General features: G+C 46.9%; 1 protein-coding gene across 1 annotated transcript in view; it reads right to left on the bottom strand.

Annotated features, from left to right (window-relative positions):
- Positions 1 to 17,285, bottom strand: part of onecut2 (one cut homeobox 2) — a 29,810-nt gene extending 12,525 nt beyond the window's left edge. Inside the window, exon 1 of the mRNA XM_030084394.1 lies at positions 15,989 to 17,285. Within this exon, the coding sequence (XP_029940254.1) occupies positions 15,989 to 17,225 (1,237 nt within the window). The 5' untranslated portion in view covers positions 17,226 to 17,285. The remainder of the gene's footprint in view (positions 1 to 15,988) is intronic.
- Positions 17,286 to 22,310: the final 5,025 nt, after the last annotated feature.

Raw genomic sequence — 22,310 nt, forward strand, 5'->3', positions numbered from 1 at the left:
CGGACCAATGGCGGCGGCCGCTGGCTGGGCGACGTCACCGCGCCGAGCAGGAAATGGCCTCGGAGGAGTTTGATGTCATCCCTTTCTGTCTTCCCGCCGCCGTCCATCACCTCCCATCGCACACATCTGCCTCTATCTGCGGCGGACTCGCCGCGGTTCCCGGTCCCGGGCCGGGCGACACGGCGGTCCATCATCCTGAGCGGATTCGGTGAATTTCCCGCCCGAGGCCGCCGGTGTTGAGTTGCACGACCTTGGCGGTTTGTGACCTCTGTAATCCAGTTTGATCAGCCGCAGCCGGCGCTGACATCCCCCTTCTCTCTCTTTCCTGTCATTTAAAAGCCTCTCAGAGGTGTGTTTGCTTTGGGTCTCACTGAAAACAGGCCGACGCAGAGTGTCTGTCGCCAGCATGTTTGGTAAAAACAAGAAATAAACGAAATCACTGTTTTACAAACAGTCCCTATGATTAATCATGATTAATTCACTAAAAATCGGATTAACCCATTTAAAAAAAACTGACCTACAGCCCTGATATTTCATACCTAGTAGCCACAAAAATTCAGGTAAAATGACCAGAAACACCAAAACACACCACTGCTGCTGCAAACCGGTGCCGAGCGAAAGAGCACTGTTACCAGGAACAAAACCCCAAATACACTGCCTCCTGTCACATCTGGACCAGATGTGGTCTGACGAGTCAAAGGTGGAGACAATGGAGACTTCTGTCCCACACGTCTTTCATATGTCTCCTGACTGCTGCTGTGAAGAAATCAGTTTTCACTTTGGAGAAGAGAGGCTTCTCTGCTCTCGTCAAAGAGAACAAACGACACGACTGGGAAATAACACTGATGAGGAGAGTGAGAGCAGTGAAGACCGATGAGAGAGAGAGAGAGAGAGAGAGAGAGAGAGAGAGAGAGAGAGAGAGAGAGAGAGAGAGAGAAAGAGAAAACTCAAGAAAGTATGAAAGGAAAGTTTGATGTTGAAACTGGGGAGCAAATATACCTTTAACCTGCTGACTGTTGACAGTTTGGAGAAGTCAGAGGGAAGCTCTGTTTGAACACACACACACACACACACACACACACACCCACACACACACACACACACACACTAATAGATGACGAGTTAACCGGCCTCTCGGTAGCTCTCTCTTATCTGTGTTTTTGGAAGCCTGAAGCCGCTCTGTCTCACGGCGCACAGAGCAAACACGGCCCGGGGAGATAATAGTCTGTGATCGATACGTCGTATTGTAATCGCCGATCAATCGAAACGGAGGTTGGCCGGCTATAAACGGACATCCTGGCAAACCGCTCACCGCTATGTTTGTCTCCCAACGATCGGCGGCGAGCGGTACCAGTTGATCGGGTTTCCTGCTCCGAGACGAGCAACAGTTCAGAGACAGAAACGGAAGAAAAGGTGTCAGATTATTCCAGAAACCAAATCCCACTAATCTGCAGGAAATTATTCACAATTAAACCCCCCTTCGGCCGTATTCTGTCCTTTCTGTCAGGACTGTCCGTGTGGGTTTCCGTCCCCCCTCCTGTTAAACCTGCTGCACTGACGGCTGTAATATCTACAATTGGATCCCATCCATCCAATATGAAACATAATCCAATAACGGACAGATTCAGCTTAATGAATCCAGTTACGTGGCCCGATCAAATCGAGGCGGATTCCCTTCAAAGCCATCCATCTGATACGCGTCAGGCCGGCTGCTGTTTTAAAGCTTTTACCACCGAAGCAGGAGCGAGCGCGACGGCCCACTTCTTCTTCACAAATGCCTGAAAATCTTCATAATTCAACTCAAATTCTCAAGAACATTTGAAAAGTAAGGCCATCACATGAAGCCCGACCGCTGTGAGTCACGAAAAATGAATCAAGAAATGTTTGTCGAAGGAGATTTCTGAAAAAAAAAAAAAAAAGATCAAGAACAATGTGTGGAAACAATGTCTGCTGACTCGCATGTCAACAGTTAAACATTTCACTGATAACTGCTAAGGAATCGATTCACCTGGAGACTGAACGATGAGCCAACACTCACACTCACACACACACACACACACACACACACACACACACACACACACACACACACACACACACTGTCACTATGTATTTTAATAACGCTTCTTTACTATAAAAACACACCTGTATATTATTAAGTGATGGTAGCTCGTGCATTACTGAGGTAGACCGCAGATCGGTTGTTTTTCGGTTGGTTATCGTTGCTCCACTTGGTCTGAAACCTGTTTTTACCTTGATAAAACGTGTGAACCGTTTCCGTCTGCCAGCTTTCTTTCTTTATAAGGTTTATAAGGTGTATCGGCGAGCGTCGGACATGCAGTTCACCTCTCCTCCATCCTGGATACACACCACTTCCACGCCACAAACAGCTTTTTGGAAATGTTTTCCACTTTCAACACAGCAACTTTGAATGCAGAATATTTTCTCACTTCCTCATAAAACTCATGTTTTAGTTGAAACAGTTGACAAAACAACACATGTACCAGACTGAGTTAAATGAAATGAATGAACTGATAAGCAGTTTTTACTCCACTTCTTCACCACTCTATCAGAGAAATCTTTCTTTACTGTGTAAAGACCAGTACAGATAACATGAAGCACAATATTTGAGGAAAACGTATCTCTGACATGTCGAGAGTGTGAAGTATGGGAGGTGAAGACAGCGTTTGAACCGTCAACCTGAGGATTCAAACATGACTTATTCTGCCTCGTCAGCCGCAGCCCGACACAACAACAAGGGATCGATTGAAAAATGCCCTGAAATATTCTAATTATATCTCTCTTTTCCCGGCTCTCAGAGCTCATCTCGCTAGACTGAAGGTTAACAGAAGAAAATAACTCCACATCCATATCGGAGCAGCCGTGAAAGAGGAAACAAGAAGGAGAGACGTGGACGGTTTGTACGTCCAGCTGGCATGAAAGCTTCTTCCACCTCCAGATGCTCCATCCTCACTGTGCAGATTCACACGGACACATCTCAAACATGTTAACATTTATCTGGATCAATTAGACAGATTGTTTTCTGCATCACTCAATATGTAGTCAATTCCTCTTCTATCAGCCGATACATCTTTAAAATCCATTCAGAACGTCTGTGATTTCAAGACCAAAACTTTATCAGTTAACCTGTTGACAGTTTGAATCAAAATCCATTCACAAGTTTTTCAATTATCCCGTTAGCCAACTGACCGTCCAACCAACAAACCAACTAACCAACTAACAAACCAACAGTGGTGCAACGGATCACTAAACTCACGGATCGGATCGTTCTGCGGATCAAGAGTCACGGATCGGATCATTTTTCGGATCGGCAAAAAGCAAAAAAAAAACAAAACTGTTTTGTCTGTTTATTAGAAACTTAAATTATTAAATTTAAATATATAAAAGTAGTGCACAAGGCATAATAGCTTCTTTTTAACATAATTATTATTGAAAAACAACTTAAAGTCCAATATCTCCTTCATTTAAAATATAATAATGAACCAAAAATCCATTTAAAGTGCAACAGCAACATAAAAAGGCTGGTTCAAAAGACCATTAGTAAAATAAAACTCAAAGGTGAACATAAGAAGACGTCTTCCTTGAAACAAGGAGAATGAAAGAACCTGAGCGGTCGGACTGCAGGGAGAGGCTGCTAAAGGCTGCCGTGTCGCTTCAAATGTGCGACATGCTGGATGTGTTTCCACCTTCATATGGCTCTTTTATGCCACAGTGCCGACACACACCGTCGCGGTTTTGCCCACTGACCTCTTTCCTTCATTATCATATTCGACAGGGAAACCAAAATGCAGGGATTTAAGTGTTCAAGCTCTTCCTTTCCTCCGCTCGCCATGTCTGCTCTCCTTTCTCTGCTCGCCACAAGCTGTGTGCGGACTGAGCACAACTTTTTTTTTTCTTTTTTTAGAAATCGATCTGCGGATCACGTATGTGCCGAACCGATGACGTCGATCCGAACGGATCACGGATCAATGATGATCCGTTGCACCACTACAAACCAATAAACCAACCAACCAACCAGCCCACCGACAAACCAACTGATCGACCAACCAATCAACCAACCAACTCACAAACCAACCAACCAACCAACCAACCAGTCCACTAACCAGTCCACTAACCAACCAACCAACCAACCAACCAGTCCACTAACCAGTCCACTAACCAACCAACCAACCAACCAACCAGTCCACTAACCAACCAACCAACCAACCAACCAGTCCACTAACCAACCAACCAACCAGCCCACCAACCAACCAACCAACCAACCAACCAACCAACCAACCAGCCCACCGACAAACCAACTGATCGACCAACCAATCAACCAACCAACTCACAAACCAACCAACCAACCAACCAACCAGTCCACTAACCAGTCCACTAACCAACCAACCAACCAACCAGTCCACTAACCTACCAACCAACCAACCAACCAGTCCACTAACCAACCAACCAACCAACCAACCAGCCCACCAACCAACCAACCAACCAACCAGCCCACCGACAAACCAACTGATCGACCAACCAATCAACCAACCAAATCACAAACCAACCAACCAACCAACCAACCAACCAACCAACCAACCAGTCCACTAACCAACCAACCAACTGGCCGACCGACCAACCAACAAACCAAGCAACTAACTAACCAACCCACTGACCCAGCAACCAACCAATAAACCAAGCAACAGTTCAACCAGCCCACAAACCGACTGACTGACCAATCGACCAATGAGTCCACCGACCGACCGACCGACCGGTCATCCAGGCATCTGGTTCAGTATCTTTTCAGTGCGATGGAGGCCTGAAGGCAGAAGGCAGTAGATATTTGTAAAGGGAAGTTAAAGCGGCTGAGACGGAGCTCAGAGGTGCTGAATCCTCTCTTTACTGTAATTAATGCTAATGCTGGTGAAAAACCAACAATGACCCAACAGGCAGCTCTGCACAGCATCACTGGGACACAAGTAGGTATCGTATCGGTGAAGCACGGAGAACCGAAGAAGGAAGTTTTGGTTAAAGAAGCTTTCGGATCCTCTGCATGGTATAAAATTTACCTGAGCGCCTTGTTCAGGACATGTTTAGATAAACGGCTACAGCGAATATCAAGCAAGTCAAATCATTCCTGATCTACTTTCACAAATTATTACTTAAAATGATGAATATCAATCACTTCTGCATGAGTTTCAATAAAACTACAGTCATATTTTAATGTTTTACAGTAATTTTAAGGCAAATCAGCAAATCTTCTGAAAAGTCACAATCTGTTTTTTTTTCTCCACAGCTAAACTTCCTTTTTTGCTTTTGTCAGAGTTATTAAAGCCTTCGGAGGCGTCAGCTCTGCATTAAAACGACCCGGTCAGAGAGAAGCTCCAGACGGTCTCTCCCTGATGTCTTCAGCTGAGAAGAGCCGCTGCTCTGGGATCAGCTGATCCGTTCCTGCATTGCAGATGCTGGTGAAGAGTCCCGGCTCTTTCCATCACCGTGCAGATTGAGCCAGTGAGCGGCTCGTCTCTTTTTCTGTCTCTCTGTCTGCAGCCCCCCTCCCCCCCTCCCTCCCCCGCCTCCCCCCCCATCTCTTCCAGGAACTGGTCTGGATCAGGTTCCTGCGGATCAATGGAGATCTGGGTCCGCACCGTTTACGCTATCGTTGCCAGTATTAATGCTCTTTTAATCTGCTCGGGATTACAGCCATCGATCCACGTCATCCAACTGCTGCTGCACACACACACACACACACACACACACACACACACACACACACACAAGTAGCAGAAAAAGGGCTGGACAGACAGTCAGAGAGAGAGGAGAGCGAGAGAGCAGCAGAGGAGAGAAAACAGAAACGGCGAGGTGAGAGAGTGGAGACGGGAACATGGAGGACAACAAACAGGAGTGTGTGTGTGTGTGTGTGTGTGTGTGTGTGTGACCACCTCCATGTTTGTGTTTGGTCTTTGTGTCCGACTGTCAGAGTATTGATTGGTTATAGATACACAACGGCACATTTACATACAGAGGAGTGTCAGCTGAGGCAGAAAACACACTGTGTGTGTGTGTGTGTGTGTGTGTGTGTGTGTGTGTGTGTGTGTGTGTGTGTGTGTGTGTGTGTGTGTGTGTGTGTGTGTGTGTGTTTGTAGTGTGGTGATTCCAGTTGAACACTGATGAATCATGTTTAGAAGGAACAGGAAAAAGCTTTTTTAAAAGGTTTTCTAGTGTTGTGATTCAGCCAAACAGTGTTCTGAGGGTTTTGTTTTTCTAAAAACTGATTCATGCTCATTTACTCTGAATTCCAGGTCACATTCAGAAATGACACCAAGTGAGTTAATTATAAAGTGGAGGAAATATTGTCCACATGTATTGTGATAATAGGAATAACTGTATATTTGTCATTTGCAAAGACAAATAAAGGATAATAAAAGAATAAAATCAGGATTTGTGCATGTTTTCCTTTTTTTTCAAACGCTGTTTGTCTGTGAGCGTAAATCCCGCCTGCGGCCTGACAGGTTTGTCCTGCCTGTCGTCGTTCATTACGCCTCTGGACAGAGTTATTTCAGCCGCACTGTGACACCAATACTAATGAAGCCGAGGGAGGGACGGAGGGACGGAGGGACGGAGGGAGGGGGACATCAGGAGGGAAGCACCGAGGGGAAGAACAAAGGGAGAAAAGAGACACAAACCCAGAAGAAGTGCCTGAGAGTGACAGAGTGAGTGGCCGGGTGTTCAGGTGTGTGATCCCAGTCCTCTCTGAAACCACACACCCCAAACGAGGCCTCCGTCCAGCCTGACCTGAGCTGCCCGGGACTCTGATTGGACCCGAGACTCAGATATGATCAGCAAATAAACAGCCTGACTCTGCTCACAGTGTAACCCGTCTGAAACACCGAAACATCGCTGCGATCCCAGCCGTCATTCCTCAAAAGAGTCAAAGCACCAACCTTCACAGCCTGCTAAAAAAACACAGGAACCCCCTGAAATGATCTGAGATTAAAATATCAGTGCTGATGTATTTACAGGAAGCTCTCCTCCTCTTTAGGACCCAGCAAATGCTTTTATCACCAGATATCAGTATTTTTTCATGAATCAACTTAATAACTTCCTGAAAACAACGATCATCTTTTTCAGGAAACTCCTTTGAAGGAGGACGGTGTCTGAAATATTCAAACATTGGAAACTAAATAGATTCAACTGTTTTGGGTCCAATAGTTCCATTTCAGGCCTAAAATCACATCCTGCACAACTACCGCTTGAGAGTGATCATTTCCACTGTAAATATTCAACAGTTTTCTCACTGTTGTCTAATTTTTGATAAAAGGCTGAAAAAAAAAAGAATGATTATCCTGAAAGAGCTGCTTGAATCTGTCGCCGAGCTGACGGCACAAATGAAACTGGTGTATTTGTTGAGGACTATTTTCAAAATCACAGTACTGAGATGAAAAAGCAGGCGGCTCGGTGTTCAGAGGATGGAAGATGAGCTACGTTCAGACGGAACAATACAGGAGCGTTCATTATGAAGCCAGACGAGGTGGAGATATCTGAGTAATGTGGAAGCTGAATGAGGTGGGGCTGTGTAGAAGCAGGACGGTCAGACCGCTGTGAGGGTTCAGCTCTGGCCCTGAGGAGTGTGTGTGTGTGTGTGTGTGTGTGAGTGTGTGTGTGGCGGTCCGGCCGGCGCTGTGTATTCTCCCAGCGCCCCGCCTCAATGAATTCAGGGTCCAGTTGTCACGTTTGATTTGACCGCCTTAATAAAGAGGCGACAGGACCATTTTCTGCGGTGAACCCGAGCCGCTCGGGCGGCCCCGGCGCCTCGCCCGCCGGCCCGGCAGCGCCGCGGCGCCGTAATTGGTGTCGACAGTCCTAACGAAAAATCACTTGGCCGCTGCTCTGATATTCTTATTGGAAGCTACAGCGAAGGTTGCAGAAGGAGCCTGGCGCTGCGATGAATGAATATGATGCAGGAGCAGCTCTGGAAATCTCACATTTGTGCAGATGGAGCGGAGAGCGCTCGCTCAGGAGTCTGAGGAACATGCAGCTGTGGTCTGAATGGAGCGTCGGATGTTATGTAACATGTTTCGTGCTCACTCACACACTGTCATCTGCTCTCCCCAGCTGCTCTGGTCTGCTCTTGTCTGCGTTCGCACTGCCAGTGGGCACTCTGAAACGAAACAGCACGCCGTGAGCACGTCTCACCAAGGCATCCGCAAAAGTCACACATTATCCAGAGGCTCAGTGAAGCCGGGACAGGTGGAGCTCCGCCGGAGCTCCATCCTGCTCTCCCTCTCCTCCACGACGCTCTAGCACCCGGGTTATTCTGGATTCGGGCGTTTCCATAATCTGTCTTCATCAGATTACAGTGTCTTTCCATGGGTGGTTCATGAAAACGCTCTATAAGTTGGTGTTTTGTGTTTGTATCATCAGTCCGTGTCAACGATGCTCCTTAAAGGTGCTGTAGGCAGGATTTTGCTAGTCATTGCTAATTTTTCTGTGTTTTCTTTGGATTAAATGTTAGAGTACCCATTGATAATCCTTTAGGAGTGTAGCATAACTGCACTACCGCGAGGGCGCAGCGTTTCCATCTGTCTCTGTTCTGAGCTGAAAAGGAATCTCCACAGCTCCAGGTATCTTTGACCAATCAGAAGAACCCATGAGGCTCTAACCGTGATTGGTCGAGGGGCGTTCGTCACACGTTCTTGTGGGAGGAGCTTAACTTGCGTAAGGGCGTAATGTCAGAGAAAACAGGACAGGATTGGCTGCGCTGAGTTTCAAATCGCCCTCTTAGATGGGTCAAATCGATGCAGAATCCTGCCTACAGCACCTTTAAATGAAAATCTGAAAGTACCTGGGAATCGGTACCGGAACTCACCAGTACCAGTTTTCAGTGCTTTTGTGTGTTTTTATGTGGTAATAAATGTTAATTTGTGGCTGGCTGCAGACGACAAGTCGCCAACGGATGCTAGCATGCTAATCGATGGTAGCGTGCTAACAGTGCCGAATGCAGGAGTCGTCGCCGTAGACCTGAGGCTGGTCTCTCCTCGGCCTCGAGGAAAACCTTGTTCTTCACCAGGAGCTTCCAGATTAGAAGTTTTCCCGCCGCAGCGAGCGGAATCTGCATGGTGCTTTGAAAAGTGGAGCTGTACATTCATGCACATTCCAGTGACATGCTAGCTGTGCCCTTCAGGGCGCAATGCTGCATTCAGGTCCGGCTAGGAAAATTCCCAACTCTTCCACTCCTTCACGGTCTCAAGGACGCATTCAGGTACCACTTGATTTTACATTAATCGGTACTCCGTAGCACCAACGGCATTCAGTCGGTTCCTGAAAAAGTACCGAATTCGGTGCTCACATTAAAAATCACAAGAAACAATTCAGGGGAACTTTGAACACCAAATAGCCGAAGCAGTGTCTCCTGGGTAAATTCCTCTGACGCCACGCAGCACAGCGTTTCAGTCCCACAGCCTGGACCTGGACCCAGAGCCTGTCACGGCTCCGCTTCTGGCCCCTGGAACTGCTATCGACAGGATAAGACAGAGATAGCGGTATCTGTCAAATCTTCTCACGCAGACACACAAACAAACACGCCAGCGTCTCCTCGGCAGCCCCAGATCCATTATTACCGATCGATGGCGGCCTGTGAATATGCAGCAGGTCGGGAGAGAAACCCTGCAAACGGACGCAGGCTGTGTTCCCACAGTCTGAAACCGTAAGACCAAACACACACACTCACACACACACACACACACACACACACACACACACACACACACACACACACTCACGCACTAACTGCTGGTAATCTGTGTCATGCAGCAGAGTCCAGCTCATTAATAATGCAGCGCGTCTGCTCGCAGCAGGATGCGTAAAATGGAAAATATTTAGGCCCGCTCGTTCACATTTTCAGCACAATTTAACCGAGAGCGGCGTCTCGCCTGGATCCTCTCAGACGGGCAACGCCAAGGGCACCTCTGGAGAGATCCTGTATCTGATTTTCCATGGCTGGGCCGCGCCAGAGGGCCGGGGGCCGGGGCCGGGGGCCGGGGGCCGGGGGCCGGGGGCCGGGGCCGGGGGCAGGGGCCCCGCCAGGTCTGGACCGGTGGAGCTCAGACCGCCAGACGACGCTCCAAACACGCTATTTCAGTGAAAACCTGAGCGTGCCTCGACTCCATTGTCTTACTGGGAGAGTCGGCGTTGTGGAAACAGGGGTTTCACCGGGGAGGGGGGGCGGCGGGGGTCCATGGAGAGAGATGGGCTGCTGATTTGAGCATGGTTTTCTGGCCATCCATAAATCACTCGCAGCCACAGCCCAACTGTGTCCTCCATCCAACCAAACAATGGCCTGACCCCCCCACCCCCCCACCGCTCCCCCCTCCCCCACCGCCTCCCTCTCTCCCTCCATTTTGCCTGGTTAACCCCGCTGCGAGGTGAAGAAGAAGTGAAGTGAGCAGACCGAGGCAGGTCACGCTGAGATTCCCATCAATAATTCATCGGGCCGCTGCTGCCTCTGCTCCTGTGTTCAATTCCCCCGATGATCACATAATACCTCCCCCCAAAAGAGAGAGAGAGAGGGAGAGAGAGGAAAACGTTCAGGGAAAGAAACACATTTGAAATGAGACAGAAAAAGATGGGAAGCTCAGAGAGACGAGCTGTTTTCACCTTTATATCACTGCAGAAACTATGAAGGGACACGAAAAACCAGACTTCCTGTTCTAAAGTACAACCTTAAACGTGTGAAGTGGTGAATTTCCTAACAGTCGTGTCTCTCTGTCTTCGGGAAGCTCTGCGGTCTCGTTCCGCCGTCTCCCGTCGATACTCATTGACGCTTTTGAGCAGCGGCGGATATTTCGGGTAATGGAGGCCATGTTCACTCAGGTCTGGGGGCTGAAAACGCAGCGGCTCCACTGAGGACGCTAAACCTGGACCCGGCTGGAGGAAGGACTGGAGCCGTGGCGCTCCCCGCCGGACGGCAGCAGGGCGGAGGAGGGTGAAGGCTCCTCACACTGAGTCTGTCTGTACTGCTCAGTCTCGCCAAGCCGGTCAAGAAAAGCTGCAAAACCTAAATGTGCCAAAATAAAAGCTCCAAGAGGAGTGAGACACTCTGATGTGACTGGAAACTGGAAACGTTCCGGACAAAACAAGACTTCCAGACACAACGGCCGTTTCTCAGAGAACCGTCTCTCTGCCGCTTCAGCAGTTTTAGCCTCGTGGATTTATTTTAAGCAGTTTCACTCATTTGTAACAATCCACAGCGTTTCAGCGGCGTTGGATAGTCTAACCCATTCCAGTAGTTTGATCGTCTATTAAATGGTTTTATTCACACTTCAGGAGGACGGCGCTTCATCAGCTCACTCAGCAGGTCACCGTCACAGCTGGAGAGCAACCAGATGTTTTCTCACTGCGCATGAACAGACAGACTGTGATGGAAAATTAAACATGCAGAAGATGCAAACTAAAATGCATGTTACGATTAAAAAAGTAAAGACATGTTCTTTTAATTCAGGGACAATGAAGATCTCCTGTTATTCTAATGCGGCTGCTCAATATCCTGTTTACTGACAGGGAGGTACTGATACTGATACCAGCAGCAACGGGTGGAAAACATGAGCTGGAAAGACAAAAGTAAGGCAGACTGTAGATTATGTTCTGCCAAAATATCAGGAGGAGAAAGATGGTCGGAAAAACAGCAGAAACTTCATCAGCAGAGACGCTCAGAGCAGCAGAGTTAGAACCATGTGGATGTAACTCTGCTGTATTAATATTAATTAATATCTGCTATATTAATTTACTATGATCCCAAAGTCAAAATACTCAGTTTAATAAGGTGAAAGTTCAACAGTTACAGTAGATTATGAACCAACGCACGGCTCATTCATTCCCTGCATGGCAGTGAAAGGGTTAATGCCCCAGAGCGAGGGAACAGCCGGTGGTGAGTGGAAAAGTCGGGGGCAAGTGAAAGAGCACTGTTATCTGGAGGGAGGAAGACGTAAACTTCATGTATTTACTGCAAGGTTACCCCGTCCATGCTTCTAAACGTGTATTACAGCATGTTTTAATGGGCCCAGAATAAAGAGATCACCACACACACACACACACACACACACACACACACACACACACACACACACACACACACAGAGCAGTGGGGAGGCAGACGAGTGTCAGAACTGAAAGAACGAGGCTGCTCTGTGACATTTTACAACACACAGGGGAGCACGGATCACATGATCTTCCTCCTCCTCCTCCTCCTCCTCCTCCTCCTGCAGCTCCACCCCCCCGGCCTCCGTCAGTCACGTCACCCCCGTCACCCCCGTCACCCCCGTTACTCCACATCATCAAATAGCGGCCGGACAAACAGATTCAGACTCACGGCCCTCGATCGTCTCTCTGTGCCTGAATCCTGTTTATTGTATATTCTATTCTTATAATTTCTCCATGAAGATCCTAAACTCCAAACAACACACACACACACACACACACACACGCGCGCACACACACACACACACAGACCAGAGTTACTGTTATGTAGAGAAGATGGGAAATTTAAAAATGAGTAATAATGTGAAAATGTCGAGCCTAAAGTCGAACCAAAGTCGTGTTTTCTGTTATAAACACATTAAAATCATGAAAATTAAAGGTATCATTAAGTGTGTTATTAAAACTCCAGAAAAGGGAAACTTTAATCATGTTTAAAATGTTCTTTGTGTTCATTTTAATGGATCATTTAACTTTATGGGAGAACTGAGTTTCACACAGAATGAGCTGAATGAAGCTTCGTGGAAAATCAATACTTCTGATCATTTACACATTAAACAGCATCGAGTGCGGCAGTTTTTAGGAGTGCTGACTTTGATTTATCTCTTTTTTGCTCTTTTCATCTCCACTATTAGAAATTGTCTCACGGGCCACAAACAGCTGAGAGGTGGCCTTAAGCGGCCCACCAACCGCTACTTTCACCTCGTCTGCTGCACTTCTGTTCTGCTTTAGTCCGTTTTTTACATTTAAAAAAAAATCTACAAAATTAAATATTTTAAGGTATTTTTAAACACAGTAAAAGCAAAAGAAGAATAAAAGCAGCTCAGCTATATTGTAAATTACACAAAGTGATTCTTTTTAATTTAATTTTATTCATAATTTCATTTCAGAAACACTCATTTAAATAGCCGTACCTGTTTGGATATGTGTTGCTTTCTTCTCTCCGACACGTTCATTTTAGTTTGAATAATTCTGGATTTTCCTCACATGAACAGAAGGAAACACGACTGATCTTCACTTCATCACATTTAAAACTCCGAACAGGAAGCGTCTGGTTTAATTTATTTCTCTGAGGAACGGATGATTTTTCATTGCATTATTATTTCTATTTATAAAGAAAAATAATCCGATTAAAGGACTGATTTAAATTATTTACGGGAAGAAAAAATGTATGCTTTGTGACTTTATCTACATATATACAAATATTTATTTGTGTATTGATTTATTTAGAGGAACAAGCTTTTTATACACTCAATACAATTATGTGTGTGTGTGATGTTATCACTTTAATTGAAAAATGTAAATTAATAAAAAAGAAGGATCTCAACCTAAACTAAATTAAGTTTCTATTTTTTGTATGAAAGAAATCAAACAACACACACATAATTATTATTATTATTACCATTATTATAGAATTTCTTTTCTTTTTTAATATTAGTAAATCCATTATTGGATGTGAAATATTAGAAAATATCTTAATTTATTTCCTCAGTTTAGTTTAGTTTTTTTTTATTGCTTGATGTTATTTTGAAATTATTTTTAGTCTCATTTCAGTTTGATTTTCTCTCTTCATACTTTCTTTATTTCAACTCTGTCATATATTTCGTCTTATTATTGTCATTTTCTTTTTTTTGTTAGAGTTTTAAATAGTTTTGTTTGGGGGGGGTCACAGAAAATAATCCAACTTTAACTGAGAATATCAGCTTCTTTTGAATTATCTCATTAAAAAAAAAAACAACCGTCACATGTCAAACACTGGAATGACAGTATTTAAAAGCTGCTGTGGAGTTTATACATTTAAATAAATTAATTAAATCACCTTAATATAATCATCAGAGTGATTGAAGAATTCGATGGGGATGTTTTGAGGAGTTTAAAGAGAAAAATCTTCATTTCAAGCAGAAGTGTTGAAATAATTCTGAGAGAATGATCCGGAGAAATGATTTTCTCTGATAATGAAGGTGAAGCTAAGACATTAAAACCATGTTTCAGAAACACATAATCTAAACAGATCAATCTGATCACTTCTTTCAGATTCATGTCGATAAATAAAAGCTTCAAGCTTCGATTCTTTAATAAACCAGATTATTTAAGAGTCCAAATCTGCAGTTCAGAACTTTCAGCTGGATTCTTACGCTCAATAATAAACAGCTTCAGTCTGAATCACTAGAATTTGTAATAAATGAGAAAACATTCAGCAGTTTTTATTGATTTGCCATCATATGATAAAACTGTCAAACCTAGAGGGAAAAACTCAAACTGTTTTCATTTGGCTGCTTTGAATCACTTTAAAAAAAACATCCCTGTGTTTTATAGGCAGCTATTTTTGAGTTATTTACAACCTTTGAACAATATTAAAATCTGCAGTGGAATTATTATACATTATAAATTCAGAAACTTTGAGCGCTGCTTGTGTAGAAATGACTGCTGTTCAAGCAGCAAAAATCTAAATTCTAATTCAATCACTGGAAGAAGAAGTGAAGAAATCTGCTGGACTTTCAGCCCAATGAGGAGAATAAAGAGAGTTCTGCAAAAACACAACTTCACACAGAGAAGACGAAGTTCTGAGTATCAGCAAACTCAAGCAGGAAGCTGGACTCAGTCTCTGTGCTTCACTGAATCCACTTTTAGCACTTTGAGGGTGAAATATCAAAAACTCCTCCTGAATATCCAACATGAACCCAGAACACATGTTTTAAAAGATTTCCCACAATCTTAATTCTTCTCTCAAAATGTTTCTCCACATTAGTTATTTTGTTTTAGTCTCTTTAATTCAAGTTTTCTTTTCATTTCTGTTCATATAAAAATGAAAAAGAATATACAGTCTGATAATGTCTGATGACAGTTTTCTTAGAGTTTTTTTTTGGGAAAATCACACAATTCTTCCCTTGTAGGATTTCAAAAATAATGATTAATTTAAAAGAAATCCTCAAAAGAAACTTAATTTTTTTATCTACAAAAAACGTTTAGAATTGTATGAAGTTACACTGAGATTATAATAAATAAAAAGCTTTATGCTGTCTAAAAAAATGGGAAAATATGTCCAAATATCAAAATTGCACAGACTGGGCCTGATTGCTCTGACCATGAAAGACTTTAAACGGTGGAGAGAAATCAAAGATTAATTAAATCAGAACAAAGATTTGTGTGATTTAATCATTTTGCAGAACAACTTCAAAACAAAGTGAACTTCAGTGTAACAGGAGGCCTCTGGAATAAAGTGAATCCACTCAGATCCTCCTTCTTCATTAAAATAAAGTGTATTTTCCCAGCAGGAGGGTTTGATACTGAGGGCAGAGGCTGAGTGTGACGCGGCTGATGGAGGGACACTAGAGGGGGCAGCAGACCACCAGCAGCTCCTCCAGCAGCCCCTGACCCCCACCCCCCTCCTGACCCCCACCGCGCCGCCCTGATCCCCCTCCAGCCCCGGTAAACTTCTCCTCTGGCCGCTTTCTGCCTCTTTTAGCGGATCAATACTCGCCGTGTTTCCCGGTAAAACCGGATCCGGGTCGCGCGCTGCCCGGTGACAGTTGGAGGGAAATCCCCGTCATTTCCCATCGACCCCCTCGTTATTGATCAACAGTGGTGATCATATGATTGGAGAGAGATGTCAGTGAGCGCGGCAGAAACACAGAGTTGAGGAGGATTTAGAACTGAAGGAAGTTTGAGAGTTTTAGAGAAACTTTGAGGTGTAGAGACCCGGTTCTGATCCGGACCGGACCGGACCGGCTCCTACCTGCCAGTCTGAGCGCCGACATCCTCTGGAACTCGGGCTCCTGCAGCCACTTCCACATCCTGCGGAAGGTCTCCCGGCCGGACTTTAGCTTACTCCAGGGCTTGGGGTTCCGGAGCAGGTCGGACAGGGTCCCCTGGGAGCGGCACAGCACCCGCTGGGCGAAGATGGCCTGCGGGATGCTGTAGCGCTTCAGCTCCGCCGTGATGCGCTGCGCCACCTCCTTGGTGTTGATCTCCTCCAGCTGCCCCGCGCCGCCGCCCCCCTGCGTCCCCGAGGAGGACGGCGGCCGGTCCCGGCCGGGGGCCAGCGCGGGCCCGTGGGACGGGGACTGCAGGTGCGCGTGGGGGTGGTGGCCCGCCGAGGACGCGGCCGGGTGTCCCGGGTGGTGCATCCCGTTCAGGTGCGGCATCATCCCGGCCGCCGGGCCGCCCAGGCCCCGGTGCTGGTGGTGCTCGCCCCGGGCCAGCATGGACGCGGTGTGGTGCGCCTCGAAGTTCAGCATCTTGTCGTGGCCGCCGTGCGCCGCCGCGCCGTAGCTGTGCAGCCCCTGCTGGGCGTTGTGGATGGAGCCCAGGCCGTTGCCCAGCACCGGGGACAGGCTCTGACCCATCCCGGACATGTGCTCCTTGTGGTAGGGGTACAGGTTGTTCATGCCCGGCAGCGCGCGCTCGTCCCGCATGAGCGTGAAGCTGCCGCTGACGTTCCCGGAGAGCCGCTGGTGGTGGTGGTGGTGGTGGTGGTGGTGGTGGAACTTGTCGGACACGGTGGAGATGGGCGGCAGCGGCTGCAGCGGGGTGAGGGTGGTGTAGGTGCCGCTCATGCCCATCCCGGGAGAGGCGGCGTCGCACGGCACGCTCATGGCGTGATGCAGCGGCAGGGACAGCTCCGGCCGGTACTCCCCGCTGCCGTCCAGGATGCCGGCCATGCCGGACACCATGGCGGAGCGGGACGACGCGGCGGCGGCGGCGGCCAGGTCCTGGTGTATCCGCAGGGTGGACGCGGCCGCCGCCGCCGCGGCCGCCGCCGAGCCCCCGCCGCCCCCGCCGCCGCCGCCGCCTCCGCCGCGGCCGTGGTGCGGGCTGTGTCCGCTCATCAGCTCCGCGTCAGGCGCCACGGAGCTGACCGCCACCCCGCCGTGCAGGCTGCCGATGCCGTCCATTGTCATGTCCGGGTTCATGGCGTACGCGTCCAGGTCCTTGGCCAGGCATCGATAGGCGTTAGTGTAGGCAGTCTTCATCCACCTGGCGCTCAGTCCATCCGGGGGCACAATTCTGTCTCCGCCGCGCGGCTCCTCCTTCCTCCGGCCGCTGCTCCCGGGACGCTCCGCTCCGGGATGGGTCAGAGCCGTCACTCCCTCCGCGCCTCAGGGCCGCTCCGGCTCGGTGTGTGGCTGCGCGTGCCCCGCCGCCGTGCGCACATTTAGAACCGCGGAAAACAAAAAACGGCGCTCGTCTGTGTCTCGTGCGGGCCTGTGCGGCGGCTCCCCCACATCCCGCAGCCCGTCGTCCAGCCCGGTGCTCCTCCTGCGGTGCTCTGCCGCTCCGGCCGGAGCTGTCCGCGGTCCCTGCTGCGGGGGCTGGGGGGCGGGACCGCCGCGCGGACTGACGGCTCGGCGGGCCAATCAGAGCAGCCGAGCGGACAGAAAGGGCGCGGCGCGGCGGGGAATCAGCCAATCAGAGGCCAGTGCGCGTCGGACAATGAAGCCGCCGCTGCCCGGGCGAACAGCTCCGTTTCTCTAATAATTCAAACAAAAACCGCTTCATTTACCCCACATCAGCATTGTTCTAAAGCTTTAACCATTCTGTATCTACAAGGTGCGTCTCCTGCGTTTTTTATTTTTACATTTAGCAAAGACTTCTCAAAATAATAATGATTCTTTTGCATAGATTACAGCTCTTGATGAGATCCGAATGAACTCTGATGAGTATATTCCAGATTGAAGTCTGCAGTCTGAGGTTCAAACTTCACTCTGTCTCACAATCAGCTGAATTCTGGAGCAAGATAATCTGAATAAACTCATTTTATTCTGAACAGTTTAAAGACAGAACAAACAACAAGCCCTGTGAGTGATGAGGTGAACCCAGGAGGAGATTTTAGCTCCGGTAAGTCAATCACAGCAGTACAAAATCCACCTGATAATAAAGTGCTTATGTCGAGGTTCCACATGAGACACAAGTCAGCTGAGGTTTTCAGAAGATCAATATGTTTTAAAGAGAAAACCTTTGCTAAATTTAAGGTGAGCAAAACAGTCTTTTCATATTCTTCCTATTCTTTTATTTATAATCTGTTGAGAGGTAAAAATGCTTCAAATGAGGATTTTCTTTTTGATAAAAATGTACAAAATTGCTTTCAAAATGTGCATTGAGTTTCTAATGCATTAGATGTTGGGTTGTTTCAAAACTACAACAGAACATGAAAGTACTGTGTAAGACAAAAAATATATAGATTTCAGCTTCTTTAATACAGAGGATACTAATGTTTTCTTCCTTGGGAAGCCCCAGATTTCGCCTGCAGAAATCTAGGAAGCCCTCTGAGCTCTTCAATTAAAAACACTGTATTGAATATGAAGTCTCATGGAGGCTGTGTTTACGTCTGCTTAACTTGTTATAGTTCCTGTGAGTCAGTCCAGTCTGCACAGGAAGTGGGTTTAGTTGAAAGCGTCCAGCAGCTGCAGAAACTGTGTGAAACAGCAGAGAGACACATTTTCTTCTCCAATTTCTTTGTAACAAACTGAGGATACAACCTTTTCTCCTCGGTTCTTACAGCACAGGAGCAATTTGCCCAGAGGGATCATTAAAATTTGATCTGGTCTCAGCTCTCATCTCATCACCTGCTGCCTCCGATTGTTGAGAACATGAAGGAGAACACACAGCCAACAATCGGAAGGGTGGAGGAGAGTCTGCCTCTTTTTAAGCAACCACCCTGGATTCCGCTGGGTGGGAAGTTTGCATGTTTCTCCAGGGACTCCGTCTTCCTCCAACAATCCAAACAGATGCATGCTGATCAATAGGTGACCCCAAATCCTTTCTCAGTCTCACTGATTGTGTATCTCTCTGTGTTAACCCTGTAATGGACCAGCGACCGGTCAATACTGCACCTTTGTCTCATCATCCCTCGTGACTGTAACTCAGATAGAAATGGAACATGTGTTCAGTTGCAAAGTGTCTTTTTCAAATAGTCAGCAGAAAAACACAGATTAGCAGCGAGACAAGAAAACTCATGTCTTTATGTTGCTGCTCAGTGGAAAAATGGCAGAAATAAACTGAAAAACCACAAAATAAACACAGGACTAACACACAATGTGACATAAGAAAGTAAAAAACTTAATAATTCATCTTAATAATTCATCATATTCAGAGTGGTGGAGTTCTGACACTAAACCCAGTGAAAGGAGGAATTAACACGCCTCCACGCACTCCTGGGAACCAGGAAGATTCATGAGCTAACCGCTACACCTGAGACCAGGTCATGAAAATGTATACTATTAAACACAGCACGCAATATTAACACGATAAATTAAGCTCAATAAACAAAGTTTGCAAACAAAAAAACATGATAAACCACAGAATGAGAACATTTTAAAAAAATCAGGATGAAAATCCATAAATTAGCTGTAAAATTTACATTCATATCATGAGAAGCTGCATATAAACTTAAATAACACCTCAAAATTATACTTTTTAACTGCCACAGCTTAGCTAATATTCTTAATCTCTTATGCAGATGAAAAGCTAGAGAAACTGACTTGTTTAGTGAAACCTCCTCTTTGCCTTTTGATTTTTTTTTACCTCCAACTTCCCCTTCCGAGAGATAGAATCAAAACATTTTATCTGATGTGACAAAACATGGAATAAAACTTCAATTATTAGATTTTACAATATTCTAATGTAACTGAAAGAAAACTGATGTTCCTTGGCGCACACACACACACACACACAGAGAGAGAGAGAGAGAGAGAGAGAGAGAGAGAGAGAGAGAGAGAGAGAGAGAGAGAGAGAGAGAGAGAACAGAAACAAAAACACTTCCCTTTTTGGCCACTAGGTGTCAGTAATGTGATCGATCCTCAGCCATTTCCTCCACAGAAGAAGTCAGGAGTGAACTGCTAACAGCCACTGGCCAAAACAAAATAAATACCAGCACTATTCTTATAAAATGTGAAGATATACTTTTTTTTAAACAAGAGACTTTGATATTTAAATGTATTTAAGGTCACGAAAAGGAATTTCTTTCTCTCAGCAACAGAACATCATTAATGTTACTTTAATTAAGTTACAATTACATTAAGTTACAAATCAAATGGCTTATATTCTGTTCTGTTTCACTGATCCTCATTATTTTTCTTTACTGCTTGTGATGAGAGGTTCGAGGCTTTCAGAACCTGAAGTGATGCTGTGTGTCGTGCGGTCGGCCCGGGAGTGTTTGCGGCGTTGTGCCCGGCGCAGACGGCTGCTGGGACGTTATCGACGGTCTCTGGGTGGAGTGATGAGCGTGGGAGCCGCACTGAGAGAGCATTATGGCCTGTAGCCTGTTCGCTTCACAATTCATTACACTCCCAAGGACAAATGACTGCTAAATAACTGTGCCGGCCTCTCTCTCTCTCTCTCCCTCTCTCTTTCTCTCTCTCTCTCTCTCTCTCTCTCTCCCTCTCTCGCTCTCTTTCTCTCTCTCTCTCTCTCTCTCTCTCTCGTTCTAGTTTCCCATTCACAGATGAGATAGTGTATCTGTTTATAAAGACTCCTGGCAGTGTGTGGAACGTCTCAGGCAGCAAACAGACACTTTGTCCTCCGAGTCGATGTGTTAAAAGCAGAAAACTGAATGAATGAAGTGAAGGTTTGATAGAGTTTGACTCAGAGCATCAGAACCGAAGCTCTTCAGGGTTTTCTGGTTCAGAGAAGTCGAGACAGAGCCGTGGAGGAGCAGAGCTGCTCTACGTGTCGTGGAGGCAGGATGTCTGTTCGGTCATTTACCTGCGGAGCAAGAAGACGTAGAGTTCTGCAAACCTCTGCTGACTACTCACACACTTTCTGCGGAGGAGGAGGAGGAGGAGGAGGGAGGGGGAGGAGGAGGAGGAGGAGGAGGAGGAAGAGGACAGTGGGTAGTTGGGCAGATGTTGCTTTGTTTAAAGACTGTTGTGTAATTAAGGACAGGAGAACAGAAGCCTGACCCATTTTCCTCTTTTGATCAGTTGTCAGGGAACGAGGCAGGGGGTCTGTCCTGTCTGTCCTTCTCTCTGTCCTTCTCTCTGTCCTTCTGTCTGTCATGTTTCTGGACGACTCCGAACTTCGTCCAGTGTTCCTGTTCTCTCTGAACCTGCACTGCAGAAGGATGAGGGGAAGGGACTGCGGAGTAGAGGGAGAAGAGAAGAAGAAGATCAGAGCAGGAAAAGAGGAAATGGGTGGAGTTCATCTCTGACGTGACTGCAGGGTAAGGATGGAGGCTGCATCCTGTCAGAGGACACCAAAACAGACCGTCTGTACACGAGCGTGTGGTTTTCTGACCAGGAGCCTTCTCCAAGCGTCCAATGGGACAGTGTGAGGAGTTCGACTCCATCCCTCCTCCGTCCAGGAGCCTCACCCTGCAGCATCAGTCACCGCTCAGCCCAACAAGCACGTCTCTGGATTGTTCCCAGAAGTCAAAGTACTCAAAGTACTTTTAAAACGTTTGAAGCTGCTGATTCAATCTTTTCGCTCAGATCCTGTCAGCCGGATGACCTTCTGTCAGGTCAGAGGTCAAACCGAAACAGCCAGGAAGACAACCGATACGCCTCAAGCCTGCCCTGCAGCGGCGGAGCGAGTCCTGGAGGTGTCGGAGCGCTGGACTCCACCCGGACGGACGGACAGCTGACGGAGGGACGAGTCTCCCTTCCACATGTTCAGATGAAGCTGCTTCAGTCTGCTGAGACGAGACGACACTCCTGACGGTTCAGCTCCATGTCTTCATTGGTTTGAAATGAAAAAGGTGAGGATCAAAGTTCAAACCACTCACTTCTCACTGTGCTGCAGCTCGCTCTCTCTCTCTCTCTCTCTCTCTCTCTCTCTCTCTCTCACACACACACACACACACACCCACACACACACACACTCCCTCTGCCTGGGAGCTCTGAGAGTCCTGACGTGGAGACGATACCGCCGGTCCGGTCTGGATCAGAGGCAGACCAGACCTGCTCCGCATGGAGGACCGATGAGGACGTCAGAGGCTTCATGGCAACACGGCAGGAGTGAAACTAGCAACCAGGAATAAACGCTTTCAACGCAGGAAGGGAGAAAAGCTGAAAATTAAAATGAGGTAAGAAAAGAAGAAGTGAAAATTTAGACAAAGCGAA

The sequence above is a fragment of the Salarias fasciatus genome (assembly GCF_902148845.1).
Source record: "Salarias fasciatus chromosome 7 unlocalized genomic scaffold, fSalaFa1.1 super_scaffold_4, whole genome shotgun sequence".
In the NCBI taxonomy this organism is placed as follows: Eukaryota; Metazoa; Chordata; class Actinopteri; order Blenniiformes; family Blenniidae; genus Salarias; species Salarias fasciatus.